This window comes from Cyanistes caeruleus, chromosome 1 (assembly GCF_971803275.1).
Source record: "Cyanistes caeruleus chromosome 1, bCyaCae1.hap1.1, whole genome shotgun sequence".
NCBI lineage: Eukaryota > Metazoa > Chordata > Aves > Passeriformes > Paridae > Cyanistes > Cyanistes caeruleus.
Genome location: NC_141701.1, coordinates 8,780,476 through 8,798,052, shown reverse-complemented (window position 1 = coordinate 8,798,052; position 17,577 = coordinate 8,780,476). Strand labels below are relative to the sequence as shown.

At 40.3% G+C, this 17,577-nt stretch overlaps 1 protein-coding gene across 1 annotated transcript in view; it reads left to right on the top strand.

The window, feature by feature from the left end:
- Positions 1-17,577, top strand: part of TG (thyroglobulin) — a 144,440-nt gene that overhangs the window by 25,667 nt on the left and 101,196 nt on the right. Inside the window, exons 17-23 of the mRNA XM_086878477.1 lie at positions 537-746; positions 2,937-3,091; positions 3,592-3,748; positions 5,959-6,183; positions 10,479-10,628; positions 12,171-12,341; positions 15,958-16,080. Of these exons, the coding sequence (XP_086734603.1) occupies positions 537-746; positions 2,937-3,091; positions 3,592-3,748; positions 5,959-6,183; positions 10,479-10,628; positions 12,171-12,341; positions 15,958-16,080 (1,191 nt within the window). The remainder of the gene's footprint in view (positions 1-536; positions 747-2,936; positions 3,092-3,591; positions 3,749-5,958; positions 6,184-10,478; positions 10,629-12,170; positions 12,342-15,957; positions 16,081-17,577) is intronic.

Here is a 17,577-nt window from a genome sequence, read left to right as displayed (position 1 = left end):
ATATATATACACTACATATATATATATATATACACACTATATATATATATAAAAAATATAAAATATATTTATATATAATGTATATTCTGCCCTACTGGTCACTAGAAACAGCATGGTGCTGCTGAAGACACCACAGTCATGAGTTCCTGATCTCAAACCTTTCAAACTTCAGTCTAAAGGGAACTGAAATAGGTTTCTTTGGCCCTGCCTGTTTCCACTAGATATCTTCTGTAAAGATTTGTTCTGCTGTTGGTTAGAAATCTCCTTCTCATTTCCTGCTTAAATTTATTCATGACTGTTCAAAATGTATCTGTTCCTAGAAACCACGCACATCCCTTTCTGGACCTGATGCATTGCCCATCACTTTCCATCAGCTTCAGTAAACTGAACCAAGCTGACCTCAAACCAGATCAAAGCTGATGAGTGGGAAAGGCTCAGGGTGCTGTCTAGGTTTGAATCTGTAGATATGAGGGGTTTATGGACTTTGTCAATGTAGGATGTCCCTAACACGTATCCCCTTTCTCCCCTGCCTGCAGGTCCGCAGTGTGCTCTGCCATTTGGTGCCTCAGCAGTTGCCAATGGGGCTGTACTTTGTGAAAACATCCCTGGGCAAGCTCCAAGCATCCAGCAGTGCCAGCTCATGTGTCGCCAGGGCTTCCACAGTGCCGCTCCCAACACCTCGTTCCAGTGTGACACGCGGCAGCGGCGCTGGGTCTCGGCTGCCCCTCTGCTCCAGGCCTGCCAGAGTATGTCTGACCTGATCTGATCTGATCTGATCTGACCTGATCTGATCTGCTGGGGCTTGGGGAGGGCTCAGAGCAATGTAAACAGTGCAAAAATCATCTTTTATCACAGAACTACAGTGTGAATAACAGCCATAGTTATAGGGGTGCTGCTAAGTTGAGGTGCAGGAGATGTGTTCTGTCCTCTGCCATCTTCACCTCTGGCTCTTGGCTGGCCCCAGTGCCAGAAACTGTCCCTCTTGACTGTAATAATAGAGCTATAAATAGCTATTCAATCTATATGCAGATTTTTCTTGTTAGTTAAAAGATGCTGGCACCGTAAGTGATTCTGATGGAACTACTTAGTCCTGGAAGAACAGATGAGCACCAGATGTTTGAATTTGGCACAACTTGACTGTTTATTTGCATAATCAAGTCACTGTTACTTCTGCATCTTTTTTGCAGCAGTCTGTTCTTAAGGATTATTGTTGTATTTGTTGGCTGACTTCTGGTATTTTTCAAACCATTTTGCTTTCAAGAAAAAAACGGCACTTTAAATCTGGAAGAATTTGATGTCCATTCAGAGCTCATGCAAATGGATATTAATGTTGGTCTTTTCAATTATTTTAAAAAATACATACATTCTGATCAAAATAGCAATTTGTAGCAGTGCTGAACTTTGAGAAATGCAGGTCTTCCTGCCAAGTTTGCAGCTACTTTTCATTTCCAGAATTGGTTACACCCATTAGTCAGTCTTCAGAATGGGTTAAACTCTTGTATTCCAAACTAATATTTTTAAACTTTCAATTTCAGTCTGAAACTTTTGTCTGTTTGTGATTGTGTTTGTGAGGTTTCTGTAGCATGGTATGAAATAACTTTCATGTTTGCCTGATGGCAGTGGAATTACTTTGTAGGGACAGAGGACAGTGTGTGGCAATCTGCTGTAAAGTTTACTGTAAGCCAAGGATTTCCCCCAGTAATTTGTGTTTGGAATACAGCATGGTTTTAAGGAGAAATAAAAAATTCCCAACCCATTGGAAGGCAATTGAACAAACTTCACAATAATGGAGAATTCACCAAAACACTTAGTAATTTGTTCCAATGGACAATTACCATCACTCTCAAAGATTGTATTTCCTGTTCTTTATGTAAAAAAGCTAAATCAGCTCTTTAATACTCTCTGGGAAACTGAGCAGAGAGAGGGCTTTGTGCCTTGCAGGAAGAAGCAGGGGTTTGTGTCCTCTGGTCCTGGCTGCCATTCTCCTTGGGTGCTCTCCAGGCTTCCTCATGCTCATTTTTGGGGTGAGGGATGAGGAACTGTGCAGTGACACTTGTCTGTGATGCAGGGAGGGCCTGCAGAGGAGCTGAATGAGGGAGAGCTCTGCTGCTTGTCCAGCCTGGAGGGATAAGAGCCAGCTCCATTTGTAGGTAGAATGACAGCAAAACTGCTGAACCTGGGATAACAAACCTTCCATGAAGCCTGGGATCAGTGTTACTCCAAGGGAGACAAAAAATATGCGTATTTTTTTCTTGCTAAAAGCTGATTAAATAGATTTTGATTTTCTGACTGATGAGCTCACAGATTTGTCATCAATTTGTGTGAATAGCTTCACTTGTGTTCGCTGTCAAAAGCTCAGACAGATCTTGTGGATGTCCATGGCAATGTCATTATTCTGCAAATTTATTCTCTCCTAAAACTTATTCCCAGTTAGTTTGACAAGCTGGGTTTCCAGAAGCCCATTTACATTAGTATTAATTGCTTTCACCATTAAATTACTTTTTTAATAGAAGTGTTTTCATGATTGCATGTAAGAAAAGTGAAAATTGGCAGGTCCAAAATTTTTGTCTTTCTTTTCTATGTATTGGCATAATATCAGCTTTCAGGTAACTCTCTGGAACTTCCTATTTGCTGAGGCTTATGAAAAATTATCAGTAATGATCCAGTTTGTCCTTATCCATCTGTGACTTAGTGCTCCAGTGTAAAATATCTCTTCATTATTATCACTTGTTTTTTTCTCTAATGCAAAATATTTATCAAGCTTGTGTCTTGCTGCTTGTTATTTACTGACAACTCTACTGCCTTCATCTAAATGGGGGAGATACTTTTGATGCAACATGGAATGTCAAATCAATGTTGTCTTTTCTCAAAGTAACTCTGGAGGTCAGGCTCCTCATCTGTGAGGTTACTAAATGCCACCTCTACTTCATTTTTAGAGCTCCAATTATTTCAGACAGTCCAAGCTCAAACACACTTTCAACTACGCCTGCCTCCTGAGAAGACATGCAGTTCTGACTACTCTGGATTACTCCAGGCATTCCAGATTTTTATTTTAGATGAATTGAAGGCTCGTGGTTTATGTCACCTCCAGGTAATTTAAATTCCTTTTCTTCCATTGTTGGTGGATTTTGTTTGTTTGGTTTGGTTTGGTTTGGTTTTCTTTGGTTGGGCTCTGTGTTGCATCAAAAATTAAAAAAAGTGAGACAGAGCATAGACCTTTGTCTGTTTGAGAAGTGTGGAAGAATGGAATATGCCACAAGATCTGTCAGGATTGGCAGCAATCTCATATGGATGAGTGGGAAAATAAGAGATTTAGTCTCACACCACATCATCAGATCAGTTTAGTTCCAGTCATAAAAGTCATATCACACCAGCCCAATATTTGTTAAAAATTAGTTTCAATGGGAGAGAATATTTTGACTGTGCTTACAGTGAGCATATGACTTACTAAAATTCTATTTTCTTGCTTCTGATTGTACAGCCCCTTTTGACAGTGTTACTTTGAGTATAGTACAGTGCAAATGATTCCTGCAAGGCAGGAACAAGGAAGTCCTCGGGTTGACTGTGATTTCACTTAATTCTGAATTCAAGGTAAATGCATTTGGAAAAACTGGCTCAGTTTCCATGTGTGATGATTCCACTGTCTATGTCGAATGCCTGAGCGTGGATCGCCTGGGAGTGAACATCACCTGGAGGACTCAGCTAGAAAACATCCCAACAGCTTCTCTCCCTGACTTACATGATATTGGTAACTTTTATGTCTCTGATGTTTCTGTGGCTTAAACCTGATTTTCTGTTAATCATTTTGTTTCCATCTTTATAACACTAGCATTGTGTTTTTGAGCTTTTAGTGTTGATATATTTCCCTTCTCAGGCTGTGGCCACACAGGGGAAAGAAGCTATAATTAAATGTTTCTTTCAGATAGGACTGCCTCTCCCAGCTGCTGTATCTAGGATTGAAAATTACTTTATTGAGCATGAGCTGAACTTTATTGGGCATGAACATGTCCCAGATGTTAATTTCCATTGGACAAGTCCTCAGTGGTGGAAAAGTGATTTTATTCATTGTATTCAGAGAAACACAATTCACACATTGTCAAAAACTTAACAGATTTCTTCCAATTTATTTTTTGACCTTTTTTTTTTCCCCTTTTCCCTTTTTTTCCTATTAGTTGCATTATCTTTGACACTAAAGAATGATCCTTACTTCTGACATCCTAGAGCAACTATACAGAGACTGCTGACTGGCAGATATTTACTGTGGTTTCCACAAGAGTTAGGGATGGTGTAAGGAACTTCTTTTAAAGCAGTCAGTATTTTCCTTCAAAATAAAAGGTATTAAGAATATATCCCAAGTTCAAATGCCCTGTGTAGGCACATGAAGAATAGTGGCCTATATCAAGAATTGTGTGACCAGCAGGACCAGGGCTGTGACTCTCCCCCATACTCAGCACTGGTGAATGCTGAATCTCGAATCCTGTGTTCATTTTCAGACCCCTCACTTCAAAAAGGACATTGAGGTTCTAGAATGTGTCCAGAGATGGGAAATGGAGCTGGGGAAGGGTCTGGAGCTCAAGTCTGATGCAGAGCAGTTGAGGGAGCTGGGGCTGTTTAGCCTGGAGAAGAGGGGAGATCGTTTTGCTCTCTACAGCTGCCTGAAGGGAGGTGGGGATCATTCCCTTCTCCCAAGTCTCAAGTGACAGAACAAGAGGAAATGGGCTCAGGGTGTCCCAGGGGAGGTTCAGATTAGATATTAGAAATGTTTTCATTGAGAGAATGGTCAGGCATTAGAATAACCTGGCCAGGCAAGTGGTGGAGCCATGGGCACTGTTCAGGGGGCATCTGGATGTGTCACTTGAAGATCTCATCTAGGGGTGATTATGCTGCTGCTGGGTTGGTGGTTGGAATTAGATTATCTTGCAGGTTTCTCCCAACCTTGGTGATTCTGTGTGACTTTTCTCCAGTTTTACTGCTTTGGAATGGTGTTCCCAGCACTAAACAGAAACAGCTCTGCCTGCATGTGTCCTTCTAACTTTGGGGCTTGGAGATACGTGTCCTACAGCAATTCTGCTTGGTCAGAACTGAATTCAAAGTCCTTCAGGACACGGACACAGATGGCAGCTGCAGTGGTCCTGTAGTTCCTGGCAATAGAATTGATATTGTTTACATCCATTCAGTTGTTCCATATTCTAAGGGGAACACAAACAGAATGAAAGAATGGTTTGGTTTGGAAGGGACCTTTAAAGGCCACCTAGTCCAACACCCCTGCCATGGGCAGAGACACCTTCAACTCAGCTGAGTTCCTCAGAGTCACTTCCAATTTGACCTTGAACATTTTCAGGGGAGGGGCACCTACTGCCTCTCTGTGCAACTTGGTAAAGTGTTTCACCACCATCACTGTAAAAAACTTCTTCCTTACATCTAATCCAAATTATATCTAATCTGAATTATATTTTATCTAATATTCCATTGCCCCTGTGAATATTCAAGAAGTTTTAAGAAAGTGAATCAAAGTAGAAATGTGTTTGGTTTTATATTCAACTTTTCTTTTGAAAGTGTTCCTCTTGGAAGGCATTGTCTTTTTGACCCTCCCACCACTATAAATTCCCTGCAGGACAAAAGTAGTTTTATGTGGGAATGATTGGATGGTTTCAGAGCAGATCTTGCTCTCTTTGTATAATGTAAATTGTCCCATTATGTTCCACCTTCCATTACCTGCTAAGGCAGCTTTGGGGCCTTCTGTTTGAGGTGTCTTTGGGTGCATTTAAACAGGGTGAGTTAGGTGAGGCTATAATTTTATAGACTCTGTACAGATTCATTACAGTCTCCTGTTCATTAACATGCTTGTATTTCTGCATCTGCCTCTGTTTTTATCTGCATCAGTTTCTGTGTGCTTATCCATTCCTGTATTATGGAAATGTTTCATGCTATTTTGTTGGCGTTTTTTTTCCTCTTTAGAAAATGCAATTGTTGGGGAAAATCTCATTGGAGCATTTATAAATGAGATTAAGGATGGTGTTTTTCTGCTGCATTTGGATTCCAAGCAGTTCCTAGCAGATTCTGTCATTGATTTTCCCCGGGATGAAGAGTTTGATCTGTCTCCCCGTGTGCAGCTCGGATGTAGGAGCGGGTTTCGAAGGATTTCATCTCCTGGGAAAGCAGGCCCTAATTCACAAGGATGTGGTATGTCTCATTTCTAGCTTTCCATTCTTAGATGTTGTCAGGAGTCAGTATAAAGCTGAAATTAGAAAGTCATCAGTGACCTTGTGTGTAAGGTTCATATTTGAAAGGTGTGAGGCACCAATGTGAATAGGAGAGATGGGAATTAGTGCTTTGTTTACTATTCAGTGCTTATGAACCAATGATTTGGAAATAGGCATCATGGCACTGGCATTGTATAGAAAGTTTTTTAAACATTTTTGAGATTTTTGTTAGCATTTTAGATCTGTCTGGTAATAGAAGGTCTTTCTGTAATGCATGTGGTCATTAATAAGAAGATTTCACAAAGATAATGTAGCCAGAGCTTCAGATAATGATGGATTACCTGGAATAGAAACCTAGATGCAGAAATACCAAAAGTCCTGACATTGTGAATTCCTGGGCCATGTCCAGCCAGCTCAGATGGAAGATTTTTTGGTGCTGGCCAACACCCAGACCTAACTGCACTTCTGCTCTCTTTTCTTCTTCTTTCCTTCTGTTTAGTCTGCTTCCCTGGAACAGGCTCCCTTTCTGCCAGCATCCTGCTTAGGGCTGCCAAATCTGCCTTTTCCAGAGCTCCCTTGGCTGTGCCAAGCTGTCCTTGGTACCAGGTCACGCTGCCAAAGTGCCTTTGCCTTAAGAGCCCCACTCCTGTTTCTGTCAACACCAGCCTTCCTTCAGATCCCAGTTGTTCTTGTTGGCCCAGTTGTCCTCAATGAGTCCATGCCCCATTTATGGAGTTTGGGATGTATTCACTACATCTAGCCTTTTTTTTTTTTTTATCCAGGGAAGAGGAGAGATACTTGTAGATATGAGGTAACAGAAGCAGGTGTCGGATAAATTTTCCAGTGTTGGGAACATTTTCAGATCTTCACTGCTATGAAGCAAATTTCATCACTTCACTGTTATGAACCAAATCAGAATATGTGAAAAAAACTTATCTACCTACTTGGTGTGGTGTTTCTCTTTAAGTTCAGAGTGTTTTCTAATTCCTGGGTAAGGTACTCAAGTGATGAACCACTTTTGAACTGCTGCAGTTTCCAGCCTGGATCTATAAGGGTAAATTTGCTGCAGGGTCAGTTCATCTCCAGTCTGAAACACTTCAGATCTGGGTTATTTAAACATATGCAGAAAAAAATAAATGAATTCCTGTTGAATCCAGAGTCCATAACAACTTGCAGCTACTTAACAAGATGTAGTGTTGTGTTGCTTAAAGGTATCACTATTTTTTAAGTAGAATCCATCCCTTAGAGCAGAACTTACAAAGAACTGGATCTTTCTGCTGAGTACTGCCTCCAGGCATAAAGGCCTCTAGGAAGCAGTGAATTAACTTGCCTTGTGAGTTAATTCATACATATTTGAACCAGCTAGCTGTGGAAAATGTCACTCAGTAAAACAGACATCACAGATATGTGGAGACAGTTTCTGCTGCAGCTTTGACAGAGATTTCATACTATAAAGCTGTCATAGGTAGCTGCTGCTGGACACTGGTTTGTTTTGCAGGACTGCTTATTTTATTCTGAACAGAAAACTTAGGAATTCAAGTTATGGTTCTTTTAATATATATGGATATATCCTACTCATTCATCCTGTCTAGGTCTGTTTCCCAACTAATAATAGGGACAATTAGTAAGGAGCATCACCTGTGATTACAGATTACAAAGTTATTTGACGGTGGCAGAGATTCTTTATTCTCTTCTCTTTCCTCTTCTGCCTTGTTCTTGAAATACAAATTGTGTTTTCAGATCCTGATCTTTTTTTTATTGTTTTGGTTTCATTTCACTGTCAATGTCATTGCTTTTCCTTCAGGAAGCATGGTCAGCTCAGTAACAACAGGTTTCTGATGTTGTCAATACTTAATATATTCACCTATGAAATGTGACCTATACAAGCCTCTTCATCTCTTGTATTTTCCTTACAGTCCTCTGTTTATTTAGGATTGCATCTATTGTTGTGTTGTTTCATGCTTTCCTGCCTATAAAATGGGTAACATTTATCATATGTTAGTTTTTCTTATACAACATTTTTTCTTTGTCTCAGCCTTACACTGAGTTATGTTATGTCATATCTTTGGTACAATTCCTTATGAGTTGTGGGTAACAATATTATTTTAGCTAAATTTTAATAGTAGAAGAAGCACTTTCTTTTGCTAAGGTGTGAGTTAAAACTAAGAGAGTTGGAAACTGTCCAGGAGGACTTTAGGAGCATAACCTTCCTCCCCCATTTATTTCAGGAAAAAAGCTAAAGGCTGTCTGTAAATTAACTATGTCTTACAATATTATGCTGGTTCTTTTTATTTAAAATGCTTGACAATTCTATCAGAGTTTCTTAAACACAACATAACCCAAATGAATGATTTTTTTTTGTTGCTAGTTATTATTTGTTGTTAAGTTATTTTAACTTATCTTTTCCTCTTTTAAGGTTACACAGTTTGGTCCCACTGGTAATACATAGCTCTGAGATTTTGGCTGAAAGTTGTTCTCTAGTTTCTCATGTTGTTAAAATGTATTCATGATAATGCTTGAAAGAAGTACAATAAAATGGTTTGTCTCACCTGTAGGGTCAGACTGAACCTACATGTGATGGTGTCAGCATGGCCTCTAGCTGAAGTGATAGGTCCCTCCAAGGGTTATAGAGTCTAGAAAATGTGATTCTGCATCAACATTTTTTACTGTTCTTTGTGTTCTTTTGTCAATTCAATATGTGAGACGAAAGACAATTTTCACTCAAGATGTGATGGGAGACAGGGATGTTTCTTTCACATTGTGACTAAAACTACAAAAAGCCAGGAGAATGCTTTCAAAAGCTTAATTTGTTTCTTTTTAAACTTTAATTGCTTAATTATCCTCTTCATTCTATTTTGTCTTCAATTTAGGCATGTATTTCTCATTTCACTTTAATTTCTGCTGTTCAATGAGTATTATGCTTTTTACATGTGTTGGAAATTGTCTTTGAAACATATCAGACACTCTTGTGTATTAGATGATGGGTTTTTGAAAGTAGAATTCTCACTGATCCAGGACTTTTTGCATTCTGTAATTGATTTTAGGTATGTGTTTTACCCAGAGTAATTGCCTTGATGTGTACTAAGAGGAAAATTTCAGTCTCACAGTTGTATCTTCCCAGACCTTCCCACTGGACTGTTTACAGCAGATGAAGGAAGATATGATAATTTTCCTACTAGCTGTCTTTTTAGTCTATTATAATTTAGGTGGTCCCATGAGCTAAATTCATTTGCATTCTGGTGTGTTGGCCAGAGCAGTAATTCATCATATGGGTTGTAGTGAGAATGGCCAATATTCCATTACTCTTTCTCTCTTGTGGAAGCTTAAGCTTCTGTCAGGATGCAGGGCAAGAACAGAAATAAAGATTTGCACCTTGTCAAAGTCCCAAAATATACATTTGATAGTGTTTTGAAGGAAATCTACATCTGGGAAGCAGCTGTGAAATAACAAGCAGGGGTATTGTCCTGCAAATATGTCTGTGACTCTTCTGCTTTAATGTTCATTTGAATGCTCTGGAGGGAAAGACAGTATTCCATGATATCCCAGAAGACAACTTTCTCTGTAATATGCAACAGGTCAGCTGGAAATATTGCTTCTGGTTGTTTTGAAAATCATAGATACAGACTAAGAACATCACTAAGAACACCTTTTTGTTTTGTGTTTCGGTTGTCATGTGCATAAGTAGTGACTTTTAATCCAGCCATTACTGTTTAGTTTGGAAGTGCTTAACAAAAATTTCTTTACCAGGAATTCTGAATGAAAGTTTTACCATATGGTGGATTTCTGTATGATGGTTTTGGAGTTTCTTCTCCTCAGAGCCTTCCTGTTTGTGTTTATAGCCTTAGAAGTTACTCTTTTTGTAGCTTGTCTTCCTTTGTTTTCTTTCACAACTCATCCACCTGCATTATCTTATTACAAATGGATCTGATAGTTGAAAATCAGGCCTGGACTTGGCATTTCCAAATTGCTTCATGTGCTCTGATTCAAGAACAGATTTTGGTTGATATGAGAAAACATATCACAGCCTATATTCCTGTCATTGATGAGTTTCATGGTCACTTAAGGTGTGCTTACTTTGTTGTACCATGTAGAAATACATATATTAAGATCATGAAGCCTATGGCAAATCTATCAGCATTTTAAAAATATATGTGTGTATATATACATTTTGTGTGTGTGTATATATATTTATAGATATATACCCACACATATGTGTGCAAATGCCAGAACTGGTTGAATTCCAGATGAGTAATAAGGTGATTGTTCTCTTTGCAGTTGTTTGTCCTCCAGGCAGTTATTTCCAGGATGATGAATGCATTCCCTGCCCTCTTGGCTACTATCAGTATCAGACAGGACATTCCTCCTGTATCAAGTGTCCTGTGGGCAAAACTACCAACTCCTATGGGGCAATCAGTTCTGATCACTGTAAGTTGAACTCATTTTTCCCATAACCTTTATTTCTGGCTTCAAATATCTAATGATTTTTTTTTATTCATCTCTAAGTTTTTTTTTTAAAATTAAATCCTCCCTCTGGGGGTTTTTGGATGGACATGCTCCCTTCTGCATACATTTAAAAGCATTTTACAAAGTACAAACTGTCTGGTGTTCTGACCAAAAATGCATGAGAAACAAGTGGTCAGTTTCATCCAGGATGTTGTGGTTCCTCTAGACGTGTTCATTGTCCTCAGGAATGATGTCTGGCTGCTCAGTATCAGTAACAATCTTGTTATGAAGCTCATTTATTGTCACTCTCATGAACACGAAAATAAGTTGGTTTTGTGCAGCTCTTTCCCTGCAAATACAAACACTTGCCAGAAAGCAACTATTGAAATGTTCACTAAAGCTGGTGAATTCAGCTGAAATTATTTGTTTTTTTCACAGTTCTATACAGAAAATCAGTTATTATGTCCAAAATTCGTTTTGTCTACAGAATTACCTTATATAAAATAAGATATAAATCAGAGTACCAAGAATGGGTTTTTTGGGGAGTGCCATTGAATATATGGTCTACTTTGTTCTCTTTCAACCTATTTGTTCTCTTAGGTGGGATAAACCTCCCATTTTCATTGTAATGTATCCAAACATCAATTAGCTTTTGCCTACAGTTATCATTCTTTTTCATGTGGGTTCCCTGGGTAGGTATTGGACTTGTGCCCTTAAGAGTGTGTTCCTTAGAGCTTAAAAACTTGCACTTGCAATTTTCTTTACTAAATCTGTTCCCTGCCTGGTTTCCATTTTACCTTTGTGCTGCACCTCAGTGCCAGCCCTCTCCCAAAGGCCAGGTTACACATTACCTTCCTACTTTCTTTCATTCCTTGCTGTCTCCTCACAGAGCCTGAAGAGTTTTTCTGAATTAATTGATGTGATAGCTCTTCTCATTGCTCACAACATTGCACAGTCACTGCAGCAGTCATTGAACAAACCTGTATGACAGTACAGTTCCTCCTCTGTACTTTGCTTTACAAATACATCAACAGAGATTTGATGCATGCCAGAGAATCCAAAAACTGTTTGAAACAGAAATTGAAGTAGCAGCAAAGCAGTGTTAGCTGCAGACTACCATGCTTCAGAGCATGAACTGCTGTGCAAAGCTTAGCTTAATTTTCAGTGAAGTCTCTGCTGTGCTAAAGGAACTTTTAAGTTTCAGTCCCACAGCACTGAAACATTGTCCTACTGCACTGGCAGGACCAGTGGCTGCACAGGAGGTTCCTTCTGAACATCAGAAAATGTTTTTGCTCTGAGAACAACCAAGCACTGGCTCAGGTTGCCCAGGGAGGTTGTGGAGTCCGTGGAGATGGGTAAAAGCCATCTGGAGAGGGTCCTGGGCTGCCAGCTCTGGGTGGCCCTGCCTGAGCAGGGGACTCTGACCTTACAACTTCCAGAAGTCCTGTCCAGCTTCTGAATTTTGTGAAACCCTCTGACAGCATTATCAAAGTGCCTTTTTTCCTTCCCTTGCTCTCGTACCAGGTGTCACATCCTGCCAGAGCAATGAGCAGGGCCTGCAGTGTGATGAAGATGGCCAGTACAGACCTGCCCAGCAGGACCCTGACACCAGGAAATCCCTCTGTGTCGACAGCTTTGGAGCAGCTCTGGACTGGACTCAAACAGAGGATCTCCTTACAGATGACCAGTGCTTGGGTAAGTGGCAGAGGGATATTTTGGATGTGCTTTGACCCCACATGGGTGAAACTTCCTTATGAAGAGACTAATCACCCCACAGGGATGATGGATGGATGGGGATTCACTGTCCCATAGTTACTCACTTCCCCATACTTGTGGCCTCTGCCTCAAGCCATGTTTCTCCTTAGTTTTGCATTTCTTGACTCCACTGGGGAAGTTATTTCTGGTAAGGGAAGAGAGAGGAGCAGGTTTCCTGGGCTCTCAGAGGGCTGGCAGCTTTTGATGTGTGCTGACCTTGTGCTCTCTGCTTGGAAACCCAAAAGAATAATGGGAGGGCTAATGAGAAAGAAGCAATATTAATAATTTATTTGTAAAATTATCCCTCATCTGTGTATTCATGGGAAATAGACTATTTTCAGCAATGACCTCATAGCTACAACATAGCATCACCTCTGGGCTCCTGCTGTAAGGTATCTGACTTGGGGAGGACATCCTTGCAGGCTGGAGGAGGTTACTTCTGCTTGAATACAGCTGCAAAATGTTGGCTTTCAAGGATGAAAAACTTAAAAAGCAAAGAATGTCGTCTATCAAACAGTCCCCAGACTGCCTGCAGTAAGGTCTAATTGCTCTTAGCCTCAAAGCTTTTGCTTTTTCCCAGAAGTTTGTATATGCTCATCATATGATTGGTATTGAATTTAATGGAATGTACTGTTTAGAAACTGATGTCATGGTGTGCTTTGAATTAGACAATGTCTTATGACAAGTGTGATCAGTGGAAGGAGTGTGAGAAGTAAAGCCCTCAGTTGTGAAGAGGTTGTTGCAAAAGTACCTCAGTTAAAATCACTCTTTTTTTATTCCTCTGAGCATACTCAGAGACTGATCACAGTTATGAACATGAGGTGAAAGCCTCTGTTGCTCTCAGTCGTGGGGTAGTTGGGATATTTCTCTGCAGAGAGAACTGAGGATATGAATTCTCCTGTTACCGTCAGTCTTCCTGCTTGAACATTTCTGACTCTGTCCAGGGTGGAGCAGTTGTAGATATTTGTGCTTGGTTTTGTGGATCATGCTAGAAGATGTCACTAAAGATATTTTTGACTGTTGAAAGTTCATTTATGACTCTTTAAAAACACAGCAACAATGTGTCATAGAATCACAGAATGGTTTGTGTTGGAAGGGACCTTAAAGACCATCTTGTTCCAGCACCCCAGCCACGGGCAAGGATGCCATTAAAAGATCAGGGTCCCATGAACACCTGAGAAATCTATTTTCTTGTTTGGATTTTTAAATAATAATTTTCTGACTTATTTAATTTTTTTATTTTTTTAAAATTTTGTTTTAAGATCATGCTTCATTTCTGGAAAGCATAATGTGAAGTTAAATTGTTTATCTCTATTTTAGCTTTTTCTCCTGCCTCTACTATCTCCCTTAACTGAATTCAACACACAGCAAGACAGTAGGGGCTGAAGGCTGATCTTGCTTTGGCAAGGGGCAGGAAGCTGGGAAGGGTCACCAAAATCCACCTGGTCTTTGGCTTTTAAGTCTTCAGACAGAAGAATTGCCTTGTATGAATGCAGAAGAATAAGCTATAACAGCCATTGTTTGTTATCACTCTTCTCTCTTTACATTTTAGACCACTCAACATTTATTACTCAGCATTTATTATATGGGGGTTGGGACTAGGTGATCTTGAAGGTCCTTTCCAACCTAATCCATTCTATGATTCTGTAATTATAACAACAGAAGGACCTAGAGTTCTGCTCTAGTAATAAGTGAGATAGAGAATTTCTGCTCTGCACTAAGCCTGTGAAATGATTTTATGACTGCAATTTTTTACCTTTCTTTGTACTAAAAAAAAAAAAATCCAAGAATTTAAAAAAGGCAAATTTTCTACTATTTTTCATTGGTTTTAGGTTTACAGTTTCATAACACTTTCTATCTTCTGTCTATTTTTCTCCCATGTTATTGTATTCAATACAAATGGTATTCAACAATATGGGAGAAAAATAGAGAAAAAATATTTTCTCTTGGAAATTGAGGGGTTGGATGAAGCCAGGATTAGGGTGAAAAAAACAGAAGAAAAGAAAAAAAAAAATTAGAGTGTAATTTTAAAAATTTGAATATTGGAATAGAAACGAGGGCAGCTTTTAACAAGGCATCACTTCCAGCTGCAGATACAGAAGGGATTCAGTTTTGTGCAGAAGTTAGCTAATGCTTGTATTTCTGTGCCCTGTATTTCTAGGAAGGAAAAAACTTCCACTTCTGCTTGCACTGTATTTTTTCCTTGTCCCCATCCTAACTGGAGCTCAAGGATTTTCTTGTGCTAGGCATTTGACAAACCCATATGGGTTTTTTTCCTGAGCAGAAATGATGGTTTTATCAAAAGCACCTGCTGGCTCAGCCCTGACAGCAGTGGACGTTTGCTTCTGATTTAGCCCTGACTCTTGCTGTAAGAGTACAAATTATTGTTTTAACAACTTATCCCTGAGTTTTATTTCGTGGTTTGTCCAGACATTTCAGGGAGAGAGTCCATCCTGTGGCTGGACTGCTGTCCCCATGAGCCCAGGGGAAAGAGGGGCTGAGTGTCCAGCTCTTCCATGTGCAGACGTCTCCCACAGCTGGGATCACACCAGAGCTCCTGCTTTTGCCTCTTTTGGGTCCAGGCTCAGTGCTGGCTGCAAGGAGCTGCCTTCACCTGGAACCTTTAGAGAAGTTTGGTCACCAAGGGATGATGCAGAATCACCACGTTCTTCTCTTAACCACTGCATGGCTTGGGTTGGAAGGGATCTTAAAGATCCTCTCCTTCCAACCCTCCTGCCATGGGCAGGGATGCTGTGCTGTGCTCACTGAAATGCACTGGTGCCTCAACCTGTGGGCACAGCGTGCAGGTGGCATCAACCTCAGCAGGGTGGTGGGGGCACTGTGTGTCCTCTCAGCAGTCTGTAATCCTCTTCAGGCCACAGACAGGGCCACACCCTCTGGAGCCTGGATTAGATTTCTCACCCCATTTAGTGGCCTTTGGGGTTTGCATCTCCAGACCCCATGAGCTTTTCTCAGAGTGTGAGCAGTGCTGCTTGTCAGACTCCTCACACACGGGTGAGTGGATCCAGTGCAGGGGGAGCAGATAAAAGGGTTTGGTCAGTAAAGTGACAGTCAGTAACAGCATGTAGGACACACTACCTTGCATATATCCCTGGGCCTGAAGTCAGTGGAGATCAGGCTTGTGTGTTCTGGGTTTTCTGTCTAACCAAGTGCTGTTGGAGCTGTCTCTTGTTTCTGTGACTGATTTGGAGAAAGTTGGTTCCCCCTTTGACTCAACAGTTGGTTTGATGCCATGAACAAGTAATGAGACATGGCAGGTCTGCTGCTGGAAGAGAAACCTCTCTGGAAAGTAAAATCCCAGCCCACTCCTGGCTAACTGTTTTTTAAAACATCTTGTGACACTTTTTATTTCAAAGCAGAAATTCTACCCTCACGCCAGCTGTCTCCTGCATTATCTATGAGGTTATGGTACCTCATTTAATGAGCAAACCTCTCTCCTCACAGAATTCAAGCTTCATTTCTACCTAAAGTCTTTGTTTGCAGCATGGGAACTGATAATACAAGTTGGTTGGGGTTTTTTGTTGTCTTTTTTTAGTGCTCAGAAAATTTGAAAGAGTTCCTGCCTCCAGCCTGATTTATGGATCAGAAGAAGCTCAAATTCTTCAATCTCAGTCAATTGGGGGAGACCTGCAAAGTACATATTTTCAGTGTATTTCAGGTGAGAAAACTGAGACAAGCTGTAGAGATGACACTAACAATTTTGGAAAATAATAATATTTTCATATGACGAGTTTGTAGTTAAGTTCCTGGATGAACTGTGTGTTCTGCAGTTCAGCACCAATTCACTGCAAGATATTTACAACTTTTGGTGACCTTGATTCAGGGAAGAGATTGATGTTTCTTTCAGAAAGAAATCTTTTGGCTTTATATACTACTTCAGACAAGTCATCTGACTTTAAAGCCGGTTTATGTAGTTTGTAATACAAATGAGAACAGATTTAAACCAGGAAACATTCATCAGACTGTGCAGATGTGCAGACAAAAGAAGGATTAGATGTTCAGGACATATGAAAAGCAAGCTTTTACCTCTTCACAAATTACCTGATTGGCACAAAAAATAGGAATAATCATCCTTGCTAATGTCAGAAGGGTATTATAAGGAGTTCAGAGATATTCCTCTGCCAAGTCTTGCAGTTTATATACTATATTTCATCTGGTTTAAGTTGGTTCAGAATCATCTGAAACCCAGAAGAATCACCACACTGCTCTCAGGGTGCTTTGAGTCAGTCTCACCTTGTGTCTGCTAAAGCTTGGGCTGTGAAAGGAGGCAGAGGGATATGTTCAAAGTAGAAACTCTCTGGCAGTAATAACATAAATGTCCTGTTTGTAAGGTGCATACTAAAATTCTGACAGATCAATGGCTTTGTGTCACATGCCATGGTCTAGTTGGAACAATCACCTCTTGTGTTAAGAACTGAATATATGAAGCCTTTTATTACTCGGATGATTTTCATGCAGGAGCTCATCCTGGCAGTACACTAAGGTTTCTTGCACCTTCCCCTGAAAATGGAGACATCCAAAAGCAAGACACTGAACTGAGAGAGCCTGAGAACAAACCTGGGGAGGAAATCGTGATCTTTTGCCAACCAATTTGATTCCATCTCTCTCACAGCTTTATTTTCTTTATAAATTATGTAAATGGCAGCACAATTACAAAATATTACTGCTGAAGTTCTCATTGAGGGTTGAGGTTAATCTTTCCTTCCCTAAGTCCCTGTAAGGTCAGACAGCTCAGCTTGCATTTCAGCTGAGGTTTTTGATCTAAGTTGGTTGATTTTATACCAGAGATTTGGAAAGTGTTTGACCTGGGCTAGGAGCAGAGCTGTGGAGTAAATTAATGGTGAATGTGTAAGGGCAAAAGGATCTTCAACCACTCCTAAACCTGCAGGGTTTGGTTCTTTCTCCCTTGCAGTGGCCAGGGTGTTGCTGCAGGGTCAGCCAGCCTGACTGAAGAATTTGATGTTTCCCTCCTTCCTCTCACCCTGATATTTGTCACAACCTCTTTGCCATGGGGTTACTGTATCAGGCAGGTGTGATGTGCTGGAAAAGTGGTTCATGAGAGTCCTGCCTTGGGCAAAACTATCTAGCAGACTTTAAATATTTGGGTGTGTGGTCAGACCTGTCTCATCTGTTTATATCATCTGGTGATTAACAA